Below are 22,659 nucleotides of genomic sequence, written 5' to 3' on the forward strand. Positions count from 1 at the left end.
TCTTACTCGGCAAAATGGCGGCATTTTTAAAATTAGATAAGGTTGTCGCTTTCAGGAAAGGTGCCTTCAAACTTCCTTCATCACATATCTTATTCAACAAAGAAAATATTGTGGTAACAGGTGTGAATTTGGCGATTGAAGTGGAGCATTCGTAATTGATTCACGCTCGAATCACAAATCTTCGGAGCTTGCGCACTCATTATGTCGCTGTCTTATCACAGTCGCGCATCTTTGGAACATGCACGTATTGTTTAACCAACGACACAGCATGTCATTCGGCGTTTTCGAGCGTTTTGGTGTGGACAGTTGAAAACGCTGCGAAAACGGTAGTGTGGACGCGGATCGATCGATGGGTTTTCAATGACACTGAAAACAGATACTATTGAAAACGCATCAGTGTGAACTGGGCCCGAGTCATTTTGCTCATAAATATACATGCCTTCAGTTTCCTTGCGTTAGCACCGCATCTAATGTTCCCTAGCTAACGGTTTAAAGTAGGCGTAACTGAACAGAGTAACGCAGTAACGAATAACGGAGTAACGAGAAAACGAGTAACGGCAAAAAAAAAATCCACAGGTTAAAAAAACTAACAAATAAATAATAATAATAATAATAATAATGATAATAATAATAATTATAATAATAATTATAATAATAATAATTATAATAATAATAATAATAATAATAATAATAATAATAATAATAATAAATAGAGCTGTGAAAGAGAACATGAGTAAAGGGAAATAAAATTCAGCAGGAAAAACAAAAAGTAAATAAATAAATATATAAAATAAGAAATGAAATTAAAAACAAAGAAATATAAATAAACTGCCAACGTTGATCACGTGGAAAGGAATCGAAAATATCTTCGTGCCGAAAATATCACGTGGGCAATTCCTCCCTGGGGTTCTTACTCGTTCACGGCTGGTGTCATAGAAGGTAAGCTCAGAGGTTCTCTTCCTCTTGTATCGCATAGATGTGTTTTACAGCGGACATAGCTACGCCAGCAACTATAACAGAAAGCAACGGAGCCTTTTGAGCTCTCTACAAGGTTAATATTGCGTGGTTACGGAAAATTATGAAAATTAATGGTTTGTTTGTTTGTTTGTTTAATGCTGTTCTTTCCTTCGCTGCATCATGATGCTTTCTTCTTTCCTAACATGTAGCTGCAATATCGTCGTCATTTCGGACAGTTCAGAAGATCAAGGTAAGTTATTGTTGTGCGTTTTTTCGAACTTATGACAGCTCTGCTTGCCTTGGTTTTAATCATTTCAACGCGAAATCATTCAGATTTGGTTCCAAAATTAGCCAAACTGTGCAAGGATTCTTATCAGTGCACAAAAGAACGTGAATAAATTAAAAGGTGTTCGCACTGCAATATGAATATAATCTATACATTATTTAATTTGCTATTTCTTAAATTTCCTTTTCTAGTATATTTTTTGTTTTTGCTGTCGATTTTTATTTCCTGTTACTAGTTTTCTCTTTAATATTTAGATATTTTTTAACCCGTGGAATTTTAATCCGTTTCTCGTTACTGGGTTAAGACCCGTTTAAACGGTTTCAAAATTAGACCAACATTCGTTCAACAAATGCGAACGGATGTTGGACAAATTGTTGAACGGAGTGTTTAAAGGGCTTCGACAGCATTCAACATTTTCGAGAACAAAGGAAAATGTTGTATGGATGTTGAATAAAAGTTTAAACCTATTAAAATTTGATTGGACACGCTTCCAACAAACTTTCAACATTGTTTACGCTTTCAACAATGTCGAACGACTTGTTCAAACGCCTTTAACATTTGGTTCAACAACGTGTTGAATGCACGTTGAACCAAATGCTGAAACCATTTAAATGAGCCTATACCTTTTAGTAACACCATATAATTGCGGCCTACTTTCGAATTCGTAAGCTATCTCCAGGGTGAGGAATTTATACATTTGGCATTCATAGTGGTGCTCTTACTATGACTGGCTGAGTAAATAATTATTTTAAGTTGTAACTAACTTTACCCGTGTTCACAGCAATCTTTCAAAGCTTGCTCAGTAGAAAGAGCCTGATAACTACTGGGAAATTTCTCTCGAGGCGGCTGCTAACGCCTTTGGAGTATTGATAATTTTTTGAGCTTCAAGGAACTGTTTATCGTTGTTGGTTTTAGCCTTTTGACTCGAATGAAACATGACTTGAATGAAACATTTCTTCGATTTTTTGTTGAATTGAAGTTGACATATTTAAAATTTCTTTGCTTAATTACATCCACTGAGGCTGGGAATCATCAGTTTGAAAAAAAAAAGGACCAACGGCGCAATAAGACATTTTTTACGTGTGAATAGAAGGTTTTTTGACGTCAATAATAACAAGACACCAGTCATTTTTGAGCTCGCAAAAGATTGGTCCACCGAACAAACTTTAGATAGAGCTTAAGCTAAGACGTTGATATCTGCCGCGTTTGTTCTCAATTATATTGCGGGTCTGCAGAGATATCGAAAGCTACTTTTATGGTGGTTGCACACGGACTTTAGCTAAAGCGTGATTTAGCATGCCTTAATCACGATTGAACTCGATAGTGCGACCACACTAATTAATTGACATAGCTCAAAACCTTTCATAACATCCACAACCTCATGTGGAAGGAAGCAGGGGAGAACGGGAGGGGGGAAAGGTGAAATCGCCCCCCACTCTTCAACCTCACGTTTTTGGAAGACCAAAAAAAGCCAGGTCTAGATGATACGATATGATAACTTTATTTAATCACGGTAATTCCATCAGCTCATAAATTTATCATTGTCAACCAACTATTTACCTGACTACAATCATAAAAGAAAAAAAAAAGCTGCTTTCCTTGAAGGTCGTGTTTAAAATATGACTTAAAATTTCCTCAAAACTGTGGCTACTCAGTAAGTCTTAAAATCCCTCAAAGATCGAAGTCGCTTGCCGTAATTCTAATGGTAAACTGCTTCACAACTGAGCTCCACTGCACGAGAAATTTCTTTTCATATAGTCAGTGAGGAGTTGTGGAAGAGCTGGTGTGTTTTTAGTTTTCCTTAAGTGACAAGTATTCACATAATAACGAAAAACGAAACATGATCTTAAATACTCTGTTGTCATCCCATGTAAGGTTTTATACATCATAATAAATTTCTTGTCTAATTTTTGAGGACAGAGTTTTCGCCACCTTAGTCCCTGGAACGAATCTTTCAAATTACTATCATAACTAGCAGACATAAAAATGTGGGCTGCGTGATTTTGACAGTTTTGAAGCTTATCAGAAAGGCCTTATTTCATGAAGTTGAACAAGGCTATGATAAATATTGATTTAAATATTAAATGGGATTTGACGGTCGTATGCGCTTCATTGCAGCAATGGCGGAAACAATCTTTTTAGAGATATTTTCAATATTACCTTCCCGATGTAAACTTTGGTCGATGTAGACCCTAAGAGATTTGTCTGATGCTACCTGCTCCACAGCCATGTCATTTATAGTTAGACAAGGATCGGACTTTCTGAAACATTCTATCAATTCTGCCAAAATGCAATTATCATAAACTCAGTTTTTGTCAGATTTAAGGTAAGCTTGTTGGCTGATATCCAAGTGTACTGTTTGCTTAGATCGTAATTAAGACAATCATATACATGATTAACGTCAGCACTAGCAAACGTCAAAATGTTGTCACCAGTATACATTCCGGTTTGTGAAAACTGTAGTTAATATTCGATAAGGAGCAACAAATACCAAAAATTTCGGGGTTGACTAACAAAAATGTATATGATAAATCTGACTTCCATTATTTGAGTAAGAAGCAAACCATTTAAATTGGACCGACATATCCCAAAACATTGGAATTTAAGTGTCAAAATATCGAGATCAACTGTATGAAAGGCCCTTTTAAAGTGCCCATAACGGAATTTTTTTTTATTTTTTCATCTGAATCTTTACATCATGCGAAGAACGTCCGCGAAAAAATTTTTCGATTTGCATGAAACGCGAATTTTTTATGAATTTTACAAATCTTTAAAATCCTATTTTATTGCGGTCCACCCGCCCCGCTGATGAGAATGCCGACGGGCTCACAATAGGGCCACGTGACATGGTCTGTGACGTACATTCAGGAACTCTCGAGTCTATGCACTCACTTGACCTTCAGTAAAGTACATTCGCGGCAGAAAGAAAATCGTCAGATTCACCGGTAGGAAGGAAAAACTTAGCTCCAAATAAGTATATTCCATGGCAGAAAACTTATCTGACACGGAAAGTAAGCAAATCGCTGAAGAAAGCAGCTAGGACGAATTTGAAAGCGTCGAAGTCGAGGCGATAGATGGCGTCCACGAAACAATTAATACGTGTGAAGATGATGATACACTCGAACCGTACGCGGACGGGCCGATAGTAGACGAAGAATGGCTAAAAAGATATCGCAAGGAACAAGAGGAGAAGCGACGACTCGAGGAAGATTTAACGAAACGCTTGGAGAATAGAGTGCGTGTTAGTGGATGGTAAAGTTCTCACCTTGCATTTTGCATACGCGCTCTTCATTATCATCTGTCAAAACTATGGCCAAGTACTCACATACATTCGGACGAATCATTTTCCATGTAGATGTACTTGTGGTAACTGTAGTCGTGATCTGCTAGCAAATATCAGCGAGTGCTACTGCTGCAAGGAACTCGAAGGCAATTGGGAAGCGCTGACTAGCGACATTGTTCTCGCGGAACTACAGGAAGGACACGTGTTGAACTGTGATAATAATAGCTTGTCTCGTTCTCTGAAATTTCGGCCGTAAATTTAATTGTAGGATGGAAGTTGTTAGCTTGTCCAATGAACAGGTTAATTTCCTTTTTGTCATTGTCCCACAGTTTACGAAATCCATTGTATCTTTTAGGCGCATACGTCTTGCGAAATGTTCGAAGTCTAACAAGAGTTGGCGTCTAATGTAATTCGTGTCTGTCACCGGTGTCGGGACAAATTTGAGCCCTTTAGAAATAACGCTAACAGGCTGTCGCTAAGTGGTTTGTTTGAAAAATTCTTCATGAATTTCTCATGTTTTTTCTCTTTGTGTCTGAATCCGTTTTTTTAGCCAATTTTTTTCTGCGCTCTTTGCGCTTGTTATTTGTTTTGTGCCCTTTTTTATTTTGAACCCCCGTTGTGGTGGTTAGGTTTTCAGCGATAACGCTGTTATACTTTTCAACATTTTTATTGTTTGCAGAATTCTGCAACACATATGTGTACAATATTTGTTTGAGGCCGTTGAATTCTTGCTGCAGTTTATCTACCTTATCTACATCGTGGTTTACAATTTTTTTCTGTGTTCGCCGAGTGCGACTGTTTTCGCATCGATCTATTTACATCCGTGGTAGCATTTGTGCTAGTATTTTTTGAGAGCTTGGTCTCAACGAAACTCCGCGGATCTCACGATTTATGAGAATAAATACCAAAACAATTACGCCATATTTTATAAAACTTGCGACTGAGATAACAGTGAGGTCAAACTATAAACCTCAGAAAGTTACAACGCTTAGAATATCACAAGCGGGTGTGAATATTCAGTATCGAAAGCTTACCATTCGCTTTTCCCTGCTCCTCTTCGAAGGTGGCTCTTGGTCTTCGTCTTCCTTTCGCTCAGCTCTTTTAAAGGATAAACACAAACGCGATGTCATCCTACTTCAGTTCACGTTTTAAGTTTAAACCTAAATTCATCAGCCTTGTGAAATCCTCGTCATTGAAGTGCATCGAGCACAAGGATGTTTTTTTTTCGAGGTCTTTCCAGGCGCGCTTCCACATCTTCCTCTGCTCCAGCATAAAATCGATCCATTTCTTTCGCCTCCTCAGTCTTTGCGGGCATGTGGTGCCAAAGAAAGGAATCCTGTGCATGCTTATTCCATTCGCTTCGTCTTAGATGTTTCCACATCTCGCTGCAACACATCTTTCCGGCATTTTCGAGAAACGTGTAGAAATACCGCGACTTGTTTTCAGTGAGATCCAGAGAAAGGCTGAAGTCACGTGTTCCTGAATCTACGTCACAGCTCTTGCTAAACCGAGAGGAGACTAATGCGAATGGTGGGCCAAAATGGCGGCAAATTTGAACGTCTTATAAAATTCATAAGAAATTCGCGTTTTATGCAAATCGAAAAATTTTTTCACCGAAGTTTTTAGGGTGATGTTTAAATTCAGATAAGAAAATAAAAAAAATTCCGATATGGGCACTTTAAGGTCTAAAAAGACAACAGCGTTAACAAAGCTACGATCAATATTCATAGCCCAACTATCTAGCCCCAAGTAGTGCCGTAGCCGTGGACTGAAGAGAACGGAAACCAGATTGATGACATGTAAGAAGACTATCCTTTGTTAGATATTTATGTATATGGTCGTAAATTATCAGTTCAACTTGGCTGCCACTCACTGGAACTACTGACATCGGTCGGTAATTTGTCGGCTCAGTATGCTTCCCCGGGTTTTTGAACAATGGAATGAATCTAGCAGATTTCCATCCATCAGGAAGATGCCAGTCATCAAGGATTGAGTGAGAGATTCAGCGAGTAACGCGGGGAATTCCCTTAAAAAATTCACTGAAATATTATCTAATTCAGTTGTCTTTGACTGACAAAGTTTTGGTAGGAGTGAAAAAAAAAAAAGTTCAAAACTAAAATCTTAATCAGCTTCATTAAGAAACTCTTCGAAAGAGTTATCAACCTCCATTACATGTCTGCTAAGGGCCGGTGAGGCCCATTTTTTGTCTGAAAAAAGAGATTTTAAAACATTTCTGGTATAACTATTTGGTTTTCTGATATTTGCCCATTTTTTTCTATCTCACTAAGGTTGGTTTTCACTAAGACATAAATAAGCATAAAGATAAGCAAGTGAGCATTAACACTAGTTCATAAGCATAAATACAGACGCACGCGCAGAAAACCGTTTCTTGACAGACTTCTCGAAACGGTTGACTGCCTTGTGTTTGTGCTTATGTCGCCTCCGTTCTCATCAGTGAAAACTGCGACATCAGCATGAGCATAAGCACAAGAAGAACGAATGTGTTCGTTCTTCTTATGCTTATGCTTCTAACTATGTCGCAGGTGTTCTCACTTGCTAAAACAGCGTTTGGTCTTCTGCTTCTGCATCTCCTTATGTCCTAGTGAAAACCACGCAACGGTTTCATTTATTAAGCTGGCGTCAAGTCAGTTCTTACTGATAGTCTTCCTTGTTTTGCGTCGGATTGTATTCCAGAGTAATCATTGAACGCATTTTTATAGTAAGCTTGTTTGGCAATTCCGATTTACTAGATTTCTCGTCGTTCGGAATTGCTTCCAAAAAGATAGATCATTTGTGTTTTAAAAAACGGCTTTAAGTTTAGCATTATCAATGCAGGTTTTTGAATTACCCGTCCGCTTGGTATTCATTAGAGCATGCCGTTCCGTGTGGCAGACAGTTAAAAATAACATTTTACTGAGTCCATGAACTTCGACGACGGGAAAAAGAACAAAACTAAAATAAAACCTTCAATTGAAGAGGAATAGTTTGGATGTTGCATTTCCTTTATTTCTTAGTATTTAACTCAAAACAGGTTACATTGTGACACACACTGACAAGTATCAAAGCTACTTGCTTTCAAACACAAATCATGGTTTGGCTTGAAGAATGTCTCTCGAGGGTCTTTAAGCTCAAACTGTTGTCTCCACGTTTGCTTTATTCTGTAATGAGAAACATAACAACATTGTAAATATACCATTTCCGAGTTGCTTTGAACCTCAGTATGAAAGCGAGGCTAAGTTTGTTATGACAATTAGTTTTGATTCATATGCAAAAAAAAAAAATTCATTTGAAAAGTTTTGCACTTAGCCTCGCTTCCATAAACGTCACAACCATGTTTTCCACCATTAATATGCAAATTAAATCACGTTGACAAATCTCAAACAAAAAGATGCTAATGAGCCAAATTTTCGAAGCAAATATATGTAACCAATTTACAACTGGGCTTGAATCCGTTTGTTATTAATTCAGGTAGTGGGATGGCAAGAATTTGCTGACCAATCTTACAGCATACTGAAAGGCAATTAACCGGAGCAAATGCGAGTCATTTTCGCTAAATAGCTTCGTCTGAAAAAAGTCGTAATACCTGAACCAGGGAACTTTGCTTTGCAAGCCGATTCCTCGCACATTACAGAAGAACAGTCGCCCTCTTCTTCACAATCAGATTTATAATTGTTGTACTGCTCCCTGGACAAACAAAAACGCTTAAAGAAGCTGCCGTCATTTTTCTTAGCAAAAGCGCAGACTGGGTCTTGGATGGGCCGCCCCGAGTTGGTCTTGTACTCCTCCAAGCGGATGCTGTTTTTACAGTTACTGTCTGCGTTTTGTCCTTCACCTTCACAAACTGAGCATGAAAATGGCCCTGCGAGGGAAGAAAAAAGGTGCAGTCAATCAGCGTGTTGACAAAACAGCAACAATTACAACCATTTACAGTGTTACGTGCATTGCGATTATCTTTCTACATGCTATTTTTCGACATGGAATGTTACTTGGCCGAAGATGTAAGCGTAACTCAGTTATTTACGGTTGAACACGAGTTTGGGTAAAAAAAGATTGATTCATTTAACAGCGATAAATGGACGGTTTTGAATATTAACGCCTTGCGAACAAGCGGTGATCGACTTTTACTGTTAGTTACAGACAAGAGCCGATTGAAAGAAAACAATTTTTTAAAACTTCCTTTTAACTGGCAACCTTTCAAGCTGAGTATCTCTTATAAATAAAATAAATAAATGGGAATTTCAGCGGCACATCCACATAGTGGCTAATCAGCCACTGTCGTCCAGGTCAAAGTATAACTTTAAAGTGTCAGGTTTTTGTGGAGAGAGGAAAGCCGGAGTACCTTGGGAAAAACCCTCAGTCGGAGCGGGCACAAACCGCCCTACTAACCCCGCCCCTCCCCCCTCGATTTAGCCTAGGTTCAGAGGAATAAATTGCAAAAGAGAGTGACTTGAGAGTGACTATGATCAGGACTACTTAACAAAGCGACGGCAGTTTTCTATGGTCTATACTCTTATGGACCATAAAATGACGTCAAAAAATGTTCAAAACTCAAGTGGAACCACGAGCCGCAGGCGAGTGGTTTCACTGCCAAGTTTTGGACATTTTATGGCGTCATTTTATGGTCTATAAGAGTATAGACCATAGAAAACAGCCGTCGATTTGTTTTTTACAATAACATGGAAAAAATACGAGCGGAATAGGCCTTTTTTTTCGTTGAGAAAGCGCGCGCGTCACATCTGACGTCATTTTTATTGTCTGTACTCTTATAGACAATAGCTACGAGCCAATCAGCGCGCGGGAATTTGGACAGTTATTGTAAAAAGGTTTATTATGGGAGGTGATTTTGATGTGCCATTAAGTCTTCAACTTGATAGCTATGGAAGTAAAACAGAAAAAAAAGACGTGGTAACCAAACTCCCGAGTTGATGTTAGACTTTAACCTGGTAGAGATATGCAGACTAAGGAACCCGGGTAAAATGCGTGACACGTGGAAACAAAATAAGCCTTTAGTCCAACGTCGGTTTGACTACTGGCTAATAAGCGATGATTTTCAAGATGGCGTGGACAACACAGGTATAATTTCTGCCATCAAAACAGACCACGCTGCTATTGTGCTCCAGGTTGACAGTGTTGAAAAGCAACCAACTGGGCCGTCATATTGAAAATTTAATTCTAGCCTGTTAGAAGATCCAGAATATATCAATCTTATAAAAGACAACGTTCCCTCGTGGCTGGTAGAATTTAATGATGTGTTAGACTAACGTCTTCTGCGGGATTCAATTAAATACAAAATAAGACAAGTAACAATGAAATATAGCAAAACAAAGGCAAAAGAAAGGAGAAGTCGTCTTTGCGAAATCGAGAATAATTTGAAAGAATGTCAAGAGATTTTTGTCTCTAATCCGACAGAAAATAACGCTGTACAGCTGGAAACGATCAGACCTGAGTACAACTCACTGTATGATTATATTATTCAAGGTAATGTTATTCGTTCTAGAGCCAATTGGTATGAACATGGTGAGAAAAATAACAAATATTTCTTAAATTTAGAAAGTAGAAAGATGAGCAAATCTTGCGTCCGTACAATTTTTGATAAAGGCGGTAATTAATAACTAATCCTAAATCAATTTTATCAGAATTGTATGACTTCTATACTGAATTGTACTCTAACCGCGATCCACCCAATCATAACAATGTTAGCGATGCGTTTCTTGACCAATGCCGTTTTCCAACTTTAAACGAAGATGCCAAACAAATTTGTGAAGGGGTTCTTACAAAGGTGGAGTGTTTTAAATCTCTACAAACGTTTAAAAACGGAAAATCCTCAAGTAACGATGGCCTGACAGCAGAATTTTATCAAGTATTTTGGCCCACCTTAGGACATTTGTTAGTTGACGCCTTAAACAGTTCCTATGGAAAAGGAGAATTGGCAAACTCCCAAAAACAAGGAATTATAAAACTTATTGAGAAGAAAAACAAGGATAAAAGATATGTCGCGAATTGGAGACCCATTTCTCTGTTAAACGTGGATGTTAAGACTGCGTCCAAAGCTATAACATTAAGACTCGAGAAAGTTCTTTCCGAATTAATTAGTGCTGAACAGTGCGTATATGTGAAAGGAAGGAACATCTTTGATGCAGTACGAACTATAGGTGATATTATGGACTATACAAAGTTATACAATCTCCCCGGTCTCATGGTGACTATTGACTTCGAGAAAGCGTTTGACTCCTTAAGTTGGAACTTCCTTTTCAAGACCTTGGAAAAGCTCAATTTTGGAGAATCCTTTGTTAGGTGGATACGTCTTTTCTATAATAATATATCCAGCTGCATTATGAATAATGGTGTAGCAACTCCTTTTTTTTCAATCGGAAGAGGGGTTAGACAGGGAGACCCTCTCTCGCCCTATTTATTTATTTTAGCCTTGGAAACCCTCCTTACCGCTATAAAACAGACTCGAGATATAAAAGGTATAGTAGTAGAAAACAAAGAAATCAAATGTATCGCTTTCACCGATGACTTAACAAACTTTTTACGCGATAAGGAATCTTATGACTCTCTTAGTTCCTTATTGAAAACATATGGTGAATGTTCAGGGCTGAAACTAAATAAGGACAAAAAAGAAGCCTACTGGTTAGGAAGTTCCTATCGAAATCACGATCGCGAAGCTCTCGATATTAATAAGGTGAATGAGCCAATTAAAATACTAGGTATATATTTCACTTATGATCAGCGTAAAAGTAGAGAGCTTAACTTCGACCTTACTTTAAAGTCAATAAGAAAGTCCTTTAGTCGCTGGCAATGAGAACCTTAACAGTAATTGGTAAAATTCAGTTAGTCAAAACATTTGCTATGCCTAAGTTTATGTATCGGGCCTCCTTTATCTCTTTTGATAAGGTCATAATTAAAAGCATAAATTCTGCGATATTCAATTTTGTGTGGAGAGGAAAAGACAAAGTCAAAAGACCAGCCTTTATTAGTGAATACGAAGACAGTGGCCTCAAAATGCCTCACCCTGAATCTTTAACTAAAACTCAAAGAATTGTGTGTCTTGCAAGGTATTTCGATGATAATAGTAACCCGTGAAAAGTTTTCTTGTCTCACTATCTTAAGAATGTAGGAACCAGTTTTCTGCTTCAGTGCAATTTCAATCCATCGCGCCTTCCCTGTAAACTACCTTCTTTTTATAAAGAATGTCTTGAAGTTTGGTCTGACTTTAATGACAATCACGATATAATAGCTACAAAACATGACGTTTTAAATGTGACTATCTGGAACAACCAGAACCTTCTGATTAACAAGAAATCAATATACAACAAGAGAATCTAGTAAAAGAAGCAGGTTTTGTGAAACTTGGAGATATTCTCTCAAACGACTCAAAATTAAAAAGGTGGGACGCTTTTAGAGAGAAAAATCTCTCATTGTCAGATTACTTACTCCTACAAGGCATTTTTTCCGCCATTCTGCCTAACTGGAAACAGCTCCTTAATGATGGAGAGAATAATAAGAAAACCCAATTGACAAACTGTTTCAGACGATGTTCAAGATATAACTAGAATGACTTCAAAATCAATCTATTCCACCCTGGTCAAACGAATCCAGATTTCTCCGACTGCCCAATCTAAGTTTAGTTCCGTATATAATATTTCAGGTACTATAGACTGGAAGAATATTTATCTATTGCCGGGTCGAGTCACTCTTGACACCAGAACGAGAGCCTTTCAAAACAAAATCTTAAATCGTATTCCCTACACCAGTAAAATCCTATATAAAATGAATTTGGTTCCTTCTCCGGTGTGCACCTTTTGTGGAGATCACGAAGAAACCCTTGAGCATCTTCTAATCAGCTGTACCTACACTAAAAACTTTTGGCTTTCGGTTATTTCTTCGTTAAATACTTTCAATATGAAAATTGATAAGCTTAATAAGGTAACAATCCTCTTTGGTATTTCCGATAATAACCCTGGGAATTGCTTGTTAAATCACATAATCATTCTTGGGAAATATATCATTTATTCATGTCGTTGTAAAAATATCTAGCCGTCTGTATCCTTACTGAAGGCTAAAACATCTGAAACTCGGAAACTTGAATTTTTAATTGCAAAAAAGAATAAAAAAGAATCTGTTCATTATAAAAAATGGGAAAACATGTTATAGTAAAAACATCTCAATAGATGAGTATCGGGTATTAACAGTTATAGACGCAGTTGTATATACAGACGTTCTACCAAAAAAAGAAATTTGATGTAGAAGTATTTGTACAAATTAGTATATAGGTTTATATTATTATATAACCACAACATAAATTAAATCTAGCCGACTGTGAATGTAATGTAATGTTATTTTGTAATTATTGTTAGTGAGTAGCGTTAGCGTTAGTGTAATTAACTTTGTATTTGTTTGTATTAGTCTAGTATTTGTGCTTTAAGTGCAAATAAAAAAAAAATGTTAAAAAAAGTAAGATCGGAAGGGTGATAAGACGACAAATTATAATTACAGTGTCTCAACTGCGCTCTATTTAGTCTTCCAATTCTCCGAAATAAACCCAAAGTAAAACATTGGGCGGTTTTGGAGATATCACAAAGTCCCCCTTGAGGTTCAGAAACGAAAAAAAAAAAAGCCTTGGTTGAATAGGGTTAATGGCGGTTTTTTTATTAAGTATCGTAAAACCAAAACCAAAGTAATTACAGTAACTTTGGCTGATAACAATAGACATACACAGCACAATGAACCAATCAGAACTCGAAGCAAACACATGTAACTAGCGCAAAGCGCCGGCAAATGCCAACCTCTTTTCCAAAGTCCTCTCTCTTTGTCCCTCGAAAAAAGGACCCTGGTTGCGGCTAAAAGAGGACCCTAAGAATGATGGAGGTTAGGGAAATACGCTTGCGGAATAGGTCACGTTGGTTTTGCCTTTGCTTCTTTCTCATTGGTTGAGGTTTCGCTGGCATAGCCAATCACAGAACGTTTAAAATGCAACACTAAAGAAAACGCGAAAAACTACTTTCGACCCTCAATTGAAAACCGCTTTAATAAAGTGATCCCAGATGAAACTAATTCCCTTAGACTGCATGATCGTGATGACTCCGTTTGTCTTAAAATTAAACACTGAATTATTAAAGAATGAAGACCGACATCATTACTTGAACTAATCATTATAGATTTTACTCCATTAGTGTTTGTAGTCTAGTTCTCATAACGGATATTGCATAGACGACACTACTTTTCCCACCAAAGTTATAACTAAACCCAAAAAAGAATTTGTTTAGAAATTTAAAGAAATAACTGTGTTGACCAAACTCGATTTCTGTATGTCTGACAGAAGCCAGTTCAGTCCTTGTTAACAAGGTTCCCAATATTTCATTGCGGTAGATATCTGTTCGGAAGACCTTAACGCTTAAGGATTTTGGGATTTAGTTGTAAAGAAAATCTCACAATTTCCTCATCGTCTAAATTATAGCTCCATATTTTGTAACACTGAAAAACAAATTTATTTCGTTTTAGGAGTGGAAAATATGTCTTTGTAATTCGAAAATAGGCCAGCTTTCATTTTCGTAAAGCCTACAACTGTTCTCAAACTCTGAAAATAAGATTCCATTCCCTGAAACGTTCTGCAACTTAAATTTTCAGTTAAACATCCGAACAGATCAAACCGATCGAATTAGCTTACACAAGTATAGCTTTACTGAAAAGTAAAAGTATTTTGCTTAAATTTTGTCGTCGGGTTCCCTGTTCATGTTCTAATTTTAGCGTCTCCTTAACATCATTTTTTTTTTCGAGTAAAAGGAGTCTAAAGGATGGTAACCTAGTATCTTTTTTTGCCTATTGTAAGGCAAACGCTGTTTTCCAACCCCTCCTCCTTGTAATCACTAGTACTATAGCTTTTCAAGCTAGTGACTCAATCATCGACCTTTAACCTAACTGTTATTTTCTACAATGCCGCTAAATTGGACAAATTTGCTTCTCTGTTAAAGGGGTATGGTCATGGTGATTTTTCCTTGCCGTGTTTTAATCAATTGTAGACAATATTTGAAATCGCTTTCACAGCTCCGAAAAGAAAACTTTAAGTGATTTGTAGAGGGAAGAACAAACCACAATCGATGTCATTTTAATAGAATGATTTTTCTGATGTAATTAAGAATAACTAAGTTCTTCTTGATTGCATCAGAAAAATCAGCTACGTTCCTTCTCCATCCTAGCCATCTGCAGTTGATCGATGATAATCTATATCAATCTTTTTTTAAATTGTTTCTTCTTAACGCTAATGAACACTTTGTCACTAATGTAATTTACTACCTATCTCGCCTTGCTTTCGAATTCTTTCAGCTCCATCCCCTACGCTGAAGAGCATTTGGCATTTATTGACTTTTGTTTTTAATTTTACTGGTTAACTTCTGATGACACTACCATGTGGCATAAGTTTACCTGATTATACTTTTAAAGGTCTTAGTTTGCCTATACTGTAATTTTAATCGTCTTTAATATCATGCAAATTTCATGTTACTGATCCACAAAAAAGATAATTAAAATCTTCCTACTGCTAGCATTCCATATTTCCGCAAGTTGTTGACAAATGCCAATACCGTATGGTAGATTCAGCTGTAGATTTCTTGCGCGGCGATAGGTTGATAATGTTGTCAATATTATAGATATACTATTAATATATTATTAATACTACATCATTCTACCAACTAATGACATAGGTGTTGCTTTGTATCTTAGCTTATGGCACTTTTAATAAGAGAAATCTATACCACCTTTCAAAGTAACAGTAATTATGGTTAGAAGTAATTGACTTTACTTTCCTTAATCAGAGTAAAATGTTACCGTTTTGCAATCCTTCAATTAATTGCTGTAAGCTGAGACACCAGCTTGGTACCAGTCTTTATTTCCTTAAGTTGTTTCATAAAATGTTTCTATTTCATCCGGTTGAAACTTATAGGTCCCTGCCAGGAATGTTTGGACGAAGGTGGTGCCATATTCGTACCCACTCGGAGGGGCGTAGGTGTTACCAAGATCTGACTTTGATTCAAAACTTGATGATGCGCCGTCAGATATGTAAATATCACCTCCCCCGAATGTAGGTCCCCACTGATTGCAGCCAATTATAGCCTTTTCGTAAGAATGATGCCGTCCTGGTGGAGATAACTTAACAGGCGACCGTCCTGGCTTGTTTACCAACGAAAATATAAATGCTTTGGGATCCTCACTGTATTCACAACTGGAAGCTGATGGGAAGAAAAAGAGGATAAAACAAGTGAGTTTTTAACAATCCCTACCGAGAATAAATTCTTTTACAAGTTTTGTTTACCAGCAATGCCAAATTAGTTAACACCCAGTGAAACTGCAAAATCTGGTGGGGGGAGGGGAGGGGGTGAAATCCATTTACCGAAACTGCGAGGCCAGAGGGGGAAGAGGAGGGTTCTCCACATAGCGAAACTGTGAAATCGGAGCGCGGTGGGGTGAGGGGAAGGGTTAATCCAGTGGGCTGTACGGGGAGGCTGTTCTCTAGAGGTTAGACTTTTGTGCGTCCTTTCAACATGTGAAACGGTAGCGAAATTTCATAGGATAAAAATATAGAACGTGAATGTGTAGAGAATAAAGGAAGCGGACTTCTTCATGGTTACCGATGTAATATCTTGGTTGGCAGGTAAACCTGTCTAAAATTTGTAGTAAATATGAGGGAGTTTGCTCCTGGCGACTGTAAACGAAGTTTTAAGTTCGCCTTCTAATTAAAATATTAAAATTGTGGTTACACTACAAACGAAATGAGTTGTTTTTGATATAAAGTTTTGCTAAACTTGAAACGTCCAGATCTATGAAGACCTAAGTTTCTATCTGACGAAAGCGTAACATTAACTGAAATATATAAAAACTGATTTGAAAAAAAAACGAGTCTATCAATTTCGAGATGAGTTACAAGGGCACCGATCCTTCAAAGTTGGCTTAAACTACATACAGTTGCTGCAATGTTAAACACGTTTGAGCCTGAACCAAAATAGCGTCAGAAACCATGAAAAGGTCAAACGCAAAGTGTGAACAGTCCTCCAAAAACAAATTCATCCTTTCTGTAAGATCTTACAGTAATGTTACTGATCTTTTGTTTTCTCTTCAGTTAGTTAGTCATACATTTTCACTTCCCTGTTCTTCCCATTTTTGTAGCGTTAATTTTAGTTGTTTAAAAGCCGGATTTACGGTTTGGTCCTTGTCATTGCGTAACAGCAGTAATTACCTGGTTGTAATTTCTGTCATAATATATATATTTAGCCAAGCCTAAAAGCGGAGCTCCAGAATTCCTTTTTAATAGCATTTATTTACATGCTACTCTGCTTATTGTATGAACGTAATCACGTTACGAATTCTTCATCCTGCCTTGAGTTATATATATCTTAAGTGCATATAAATTAAACTGTTTACGCGTCAGCGGAAAATGTTTTGAACCATAAGCTGTTCTTGTTGATCGTGCAAGATCACATTGCTGAATTCCGATGACGTTCGAGAGCATAAAACACTTGTGGATGAAAACATTACGTTCTCTTTTAAATATTTCTCCTGTGGAAACTATTAATGCATTTGTGTAAAGTTTGAAATGCGTACAATAAAGAAAATTTGGATACCACGTAATGTTTCTACGCGTGCAATTTGGTCGCTATGTTAAAAATAAAACATTTGTTTCAAAATTTGTTACTTTGTAAATATTCCTCGTACAGAAATATTTATAGTCTCATAAAAAACGTTACAAAAAAAAAAATAAAGGAAAAATAATGTTTGGTTATGGTTCGAAATATTTGAACGTTTACTTTAAAATTAGGGCATAGTACTGTTTAAAAATATGCACTGCGAATCATGAATGACGAGCAAAAAATGTTCGAAACAATTAATGACTCTAGGAATATTCCTCCTACAGAAATAATTCTATATTGTAACTAAAATTTAAGAAAATAATACAGGAAAAATAATGTTTGGCTGTGGCCCAAAATATTTCAGTGAGCGCTTAAAATTAAAACGTGTTTACAAAACTTATACGCTGACAATTGCGAACGAATTACACAAGTCCAGCACAAAATGTTCAAAACAATTCATAACTCTGTAAATATTTCTCTTACAGAAATAATTGTAGTCTCTAAGTAAACGTTAACAAACGGATAATACAGGAAAAGTAATGTTTGGTTGTGGTCCCAAATATTTCAGTGACCGCTTTAATTTAAAATTAGAGCGCGTTTACAAAACTTATTCGCTGCGAATGGCTAACTGTGAATAAATAGAGAAGCCCAACACAAAATGTTCAAAACAATTCATAACTGTGTGAATATTTTTCTTACAGAAATAATTCTAGTCTCTAAGTAAACTTTAACAAACGGAGAATACAGGAAAAAATAATGTTTGGTTGTGGCCCGAAATATTTCAGTGAGCGCTTTAATTTAAAATTAGAGCGTGTTTACAAAACTTATGCGTTGCGAATGGCGAATGGATTAGAGAAGCCCAACACAAAATGTTCAAAAAAATTCATAACTCTGTAAATATTTCTCTTACAGAAATAATTGTAGTCTCTAAGTAAACGTTAACAAACGGATAATACAGGAAAAATAATGTTTGGTTGTGGCCCGAAATATTTCAGTGAGCGCTTTAATTTAAAATTAGAGCGTGTTTACAAAACTTATTCGCTGCGAATGGCTAACTGTGAATAAATAGAGAAGCCCAACACAAAATGTTTAAAACAATTCATAACTTTGTGAATATTTTTCTTACAGAAATAATTCTAGTCTCTTAGTAAACTTTAACAAACGGAGAATACAGGAAAAAATAATGTTTGGTTGTGGCCCGAAATATTTCAGTGAGCGCTTTAATTTAAAATTAGAGCGTGTTTACAAAACTTATGCGTTGCGAATGGCGAATGGATTAGAGAAGCCCAACACAAAATGTTCAAAAAAATTCATAACTCTGTAAATATTTCTCTTACAGAAATAATTGTAGTCTCTAAGTAAACGTTAACAAACGGATAATACAGGAAAAATAATGTTTGGTTGTGGCCCGAAATATTTCAGTGAGCGCTTTAATTTAAAATTAGAGCGTGTTTACAAAACTTATTCGCTGCGAATGGCTAACTGTGAATAAATAGAGAAGCCCAACACAAAATGTTTAAAACAATTCATAACTTTGTGAATATTTTTCTTACAGAAATAATTCTAGTCTCTTAGTAAACTTTAACAAACGGAGAATACAGGAAAAAATAATGTTTGGTTGTGGCCCGAAATATTTCAGTGAGCGCTTTAATTTAAAATTAGAGCGTGTTTACAAAACTTATGCGTTGCGAATGGCGAATGGATTAGAGAAGCCCAACACAAAATGTTCAAAAAAATTCATAACTCTGTAAATATTTCTCTTACAGAAATAATTGTAGTCTCTAAGTAAACGTTAACAAACGGATAATACAGGAAAAATAATGTTTGGTTGTGGCCCGAAATATTTCAGTGAGCGCTTTAATTTAAAATTAGAGCGTGTTTACAAAACTTATTCGCTGCGAATGGCTAACTGTGAATAAATAGAGAAGCCCAACACAAAATGTTTAAAACAATTCATAACTTTGTGAATATTTTTCTTACAGAAATAATTCTAGTCTCTTAGTAAACTTTAACAAACGGAGAATACAGGAAAAAATAATGTTTGGTTGTGGCCCGAAATATTTCAGTGAGCGCTTTAATTTAAAATTAGAGCGTGTTTACAAAACTTATGCGTTGCGAATGGCGAATGGATTAGAGAAGCCCAACACAAAATGTTCAAAAAAATTCATAACTCTGTAAATATTTCTCTTACAGAAATAATTGTAGTCTCTAAGTAAACGTTAACAAACGGATAATACAGGAAAAATAATGTTTGGTTGTGGCCCGAAATATTTCAGTGAGCGCTTTAATTTAAAATTAGAGCGTGTTTACAAAACTTATGCGTTGCGAATGGCGAATGGATTAGAGAAGCCCAACACAAAATGTTCAAAACAATTCATAACTCTGTGAATATTTCTTCTACAGAAATAATTGTAGTCTCCAAGTAAACGTTAACAAACGGATAATACAGGAAAAAATAGTGCTTGGTTGTGGTCCGATATATTTCAGTGAGCGCTTAAAATTAGAGCGTGTTTACAAAACTTATGCGCTGTGAATTGGGAATGAATTAGGCAAGTCCAGAACAAAATTTTCAAAACAATTCATAACTCTGTGAATATTTCTGTTACAGAAATAATTCTAGTCTCTAAGTAAACGTAAACAAACGGAAAATACAGGAAAAATAATGTTTGGTTGTGGCCCAAAATATTTCAGTGACCAATTAGAGCGTGTTTACAAAACTTATGCGCTGCGAATTACGAATGAATTAGAGAAGTCCAGCACAAAATGTTCAAAACAATTCATAAGTCTGTGAATATTTGTCTTACAGAAATAACTATAGTCTCTAAGTAAACGTTAGCAAACGGAGGATACAGGAAAAATAATAAGGTTAAGTTGTGGTCCGAAATATTTCAGTGAGCGCTTGAAATTAGAGTGTGTTTACAAAACTTATGCGCTGCGAATGGCGAATGAATTAGAGAAGTCCAACACAAAATGTTCAAAACAACACATAACTCTGTGAATATTTCTCCTACAGAAATAATTCAAGTCTATAAGTAAACGTTAACAAAAGGAGAATACAGGAAAAATAATGTTTGGTTGTGGTCCGAAATATTTAAACGTTTACTGCGTGTTTATAATTGGCCCTGCGAATGAATTACACAAGTCCAACACAAAACATAACTCTGTGAATAGCTCTATGACTGTTCAAAATTAATTTATCCACGAATATTTGTCGTATGTCAACGATTCAAGTATTTGTGTATAATTTGAAGTATGTTGTTAGATATGGAAAATTATCGACAGTTGCCTTCAAAAATGCATTTAATTTCTATGCGACTTGCGAGTTGCTTACTCACCCAGCTCACCACATGTGTGTTTTCAACTGACATTTCGCCTGTTTGTTGGTCGCTCTCGGGGTTCACATTTGCTTATTAGTCGCCTGCTTTCTCGGCATATGTAGTTTTATAACATATTCAACGAATACAAGAAATCAGAGTTCTTCAAAATTCTCGTTTGTTTCTAAAAGAAGTAAGCCATCCCACTTCCCGCCGAAAAAACGCAGGTTGCTGCACAGGTTGAGTGTGACATTTCACAATGGCTTACATAGAGGGGCGGACGTACGTACGCCGGACAAACAGTGACGTCATAACCAAAATTTTTCACATACATGGGTTTACCAAAATCTCTTATCATTGGGGCTCCACGCGCGCGCCTACGGCGCGCGGAGCTCCGCTATTAGTTACTCGTTTGTTTGTTTATTTGAATTCGTATAGTTTTAATTTTAAATTCTCTTGTTTGTTGTAGTTTAAAGTTTCTGTTTTCCTCTTTTTCATTTGATATTATTTGGGACGCGCTTGTTAGCTAATAAATGCCTCAGTAAAGAAAGCACACCACATTGATTTAGACTTCGGTTTGCACCATTTTGCTTTCTCCCGTGTTTAGACAAGAGATACAATAGCATCTAAACCGAGACATGCACATAAATTAGACTGACACCGTTTCACTTACAAAGTAGTTTCCAGTCAAGTCACTTCACAGTAATTTTCAAAGAGCTGTTCTCACATCAACTACAGTCGACCATCGTGCAAGCAGACCAGTTTTATTCCCAGGGCCTTACTCATTTATTGAGCCGTCCGAACCTTATGTTACCGAGAGACCTGGGGCTGAGCGCGATCAGCTCCAGCGAAATCACAAAAAATAATACGCCGAGAAATACTGGGGACGAGAATGCGCAGCCGCTATGGTTTTTTTCCCTCGCCGAAAGGAAGTTGGAGACCTCTGCTCACAGGCTTAAAGTGAAGTTTGGATTTTAAGTTTAAAATGATTAAGGGCTTTCAAGTTCAGTAAGAATTCAGTTTATTACCATTTTAATAGAGTTTCGTTCGATGTTGTTCATAAAATGGAAATTACCGTGGAGAGGTACTAACTAAATAAGTAATTAACAATAGGACATTTTCATTATGGCGTCATTTTACTACAGCTACCAGAATCCTTCTGGTTTTTCTTTTCTAATGCTAATTAGAGCTATTGTTCTTTGCTGTCCACTGGGATTACAAAATTTACATTTGAAAAGGAAAACGAAATGAATTCTGGTAGTTGTAGTAAAATGACGCCATCATGAAAATTGCCTATCACTAAAATGAATGAATGAATGAACGAACGAACGAACGAACGAACGGACGGACGGACGGACGGACGGACGAACGGACGGACGGACGGACGGACGGATGGATGGATGGATGGATGGATGGATGGATGGATAAATGAATAACATGCCACTTACTCCATGAGATACTGGTGTATCCTCCAAATATATACCGGCCGACCTTTATTATCGTCACAGTAGGACCCCTGTTATCGCACCAGTGGTGAAAGGTTGATGCAGCCCAACCATTAACAGACGCACGCCAACATATCTCCCAGGGAGATGACTTGTTTTGCACTACGGGATGCAGCCAGGTGTTCAATGCTGTCAGGTATTTGTCGTTCTTTTTCAGGATGGCTGAATGTGTTGCAAATCCGGCTAATCCGGCTAAAAAAAAAAAAAAATTAAACGTGATATAAAGCGATGATGATGCTGTCATGTAAACTGAAATATGAAATTTGTTTGTCAGCTACGTAAATTATGAGAAAGACAAATTTCAGTTGTACTCTCTGTTCGAGAGTCAAAAAGGTTACCTTAAACAGAAATCGCACAATAAAAAACTGTTGAAAGAATATTTTGGACAAAATATATTGCCATTGAGCCGCAAAAACAAATTAGCAAATCTCTAGCTTTATTCCCAAGACAAAGACGCATACGAATTTTAAATTTATTCTGTCAATATTCCATTTTATCTTGCCGCACGGACTCTGCAACTTTCTTTACAATCCTTTATTTGCAATACAAAGTTCTTTAATATTACAGCGAGCGGGACAGAACTTCGTGAATTTTTCAAACATTTATCTGGCAATAATTTAGTCATCACCTCCCGATGTGGACCTCAACAGACATATCTTGAAATGTAACATCCATCCTCCAAGTTTCGTCC

The 22,659-nt window shown here is 36.7% G+C and overlaps 1 protein-coding gene across 1 annotated transcript in view; it reads right to left on the reverse strand.

Annotated features, from left to right (window-relative positions):
• Positions 1-13,157: 13,157 nt before the first annotated feature.
• LOC146474584 (uncharacterized) overlaps positions 13,158-22,659 on the reverse strand; it is a 37,150-nt gene continuing 27,648 nt past the window's right edge. The window contains exons 6-7 of the mRNA XM_085116924.1: positions 21,912-22,160; positions 13,158-15,754 (exon numbers count right to left, since the gene is read on the reverse strand). Coding sequence (XP_084973050.1) covers positions 15,420-15,754; positions 21,912-22,160 — 584 coding nt within the window. The 3' untranslated portion in view covers positions 13,158-15,419. The remainder of the gene's footprint in view (positions 15,755-21,911; positions 22,161-22,659) is intronic.

The sequence above is a fragment of the Pavona decussata genome, unplaced genomic scaffold (genome assembly GCF_977016875.1).
Source record: "Pavona decussata unplaced genomic scaffold, jaPavDecu1.1 SCAFFOLD_88, whole genome shotgun sequence".
Lineage (NCBI taxonomy): Eukaryota > Metazoa > Cnidaria > Anthozoa > Scleractinia > Agariciidae > Pavona > Pavona decussata.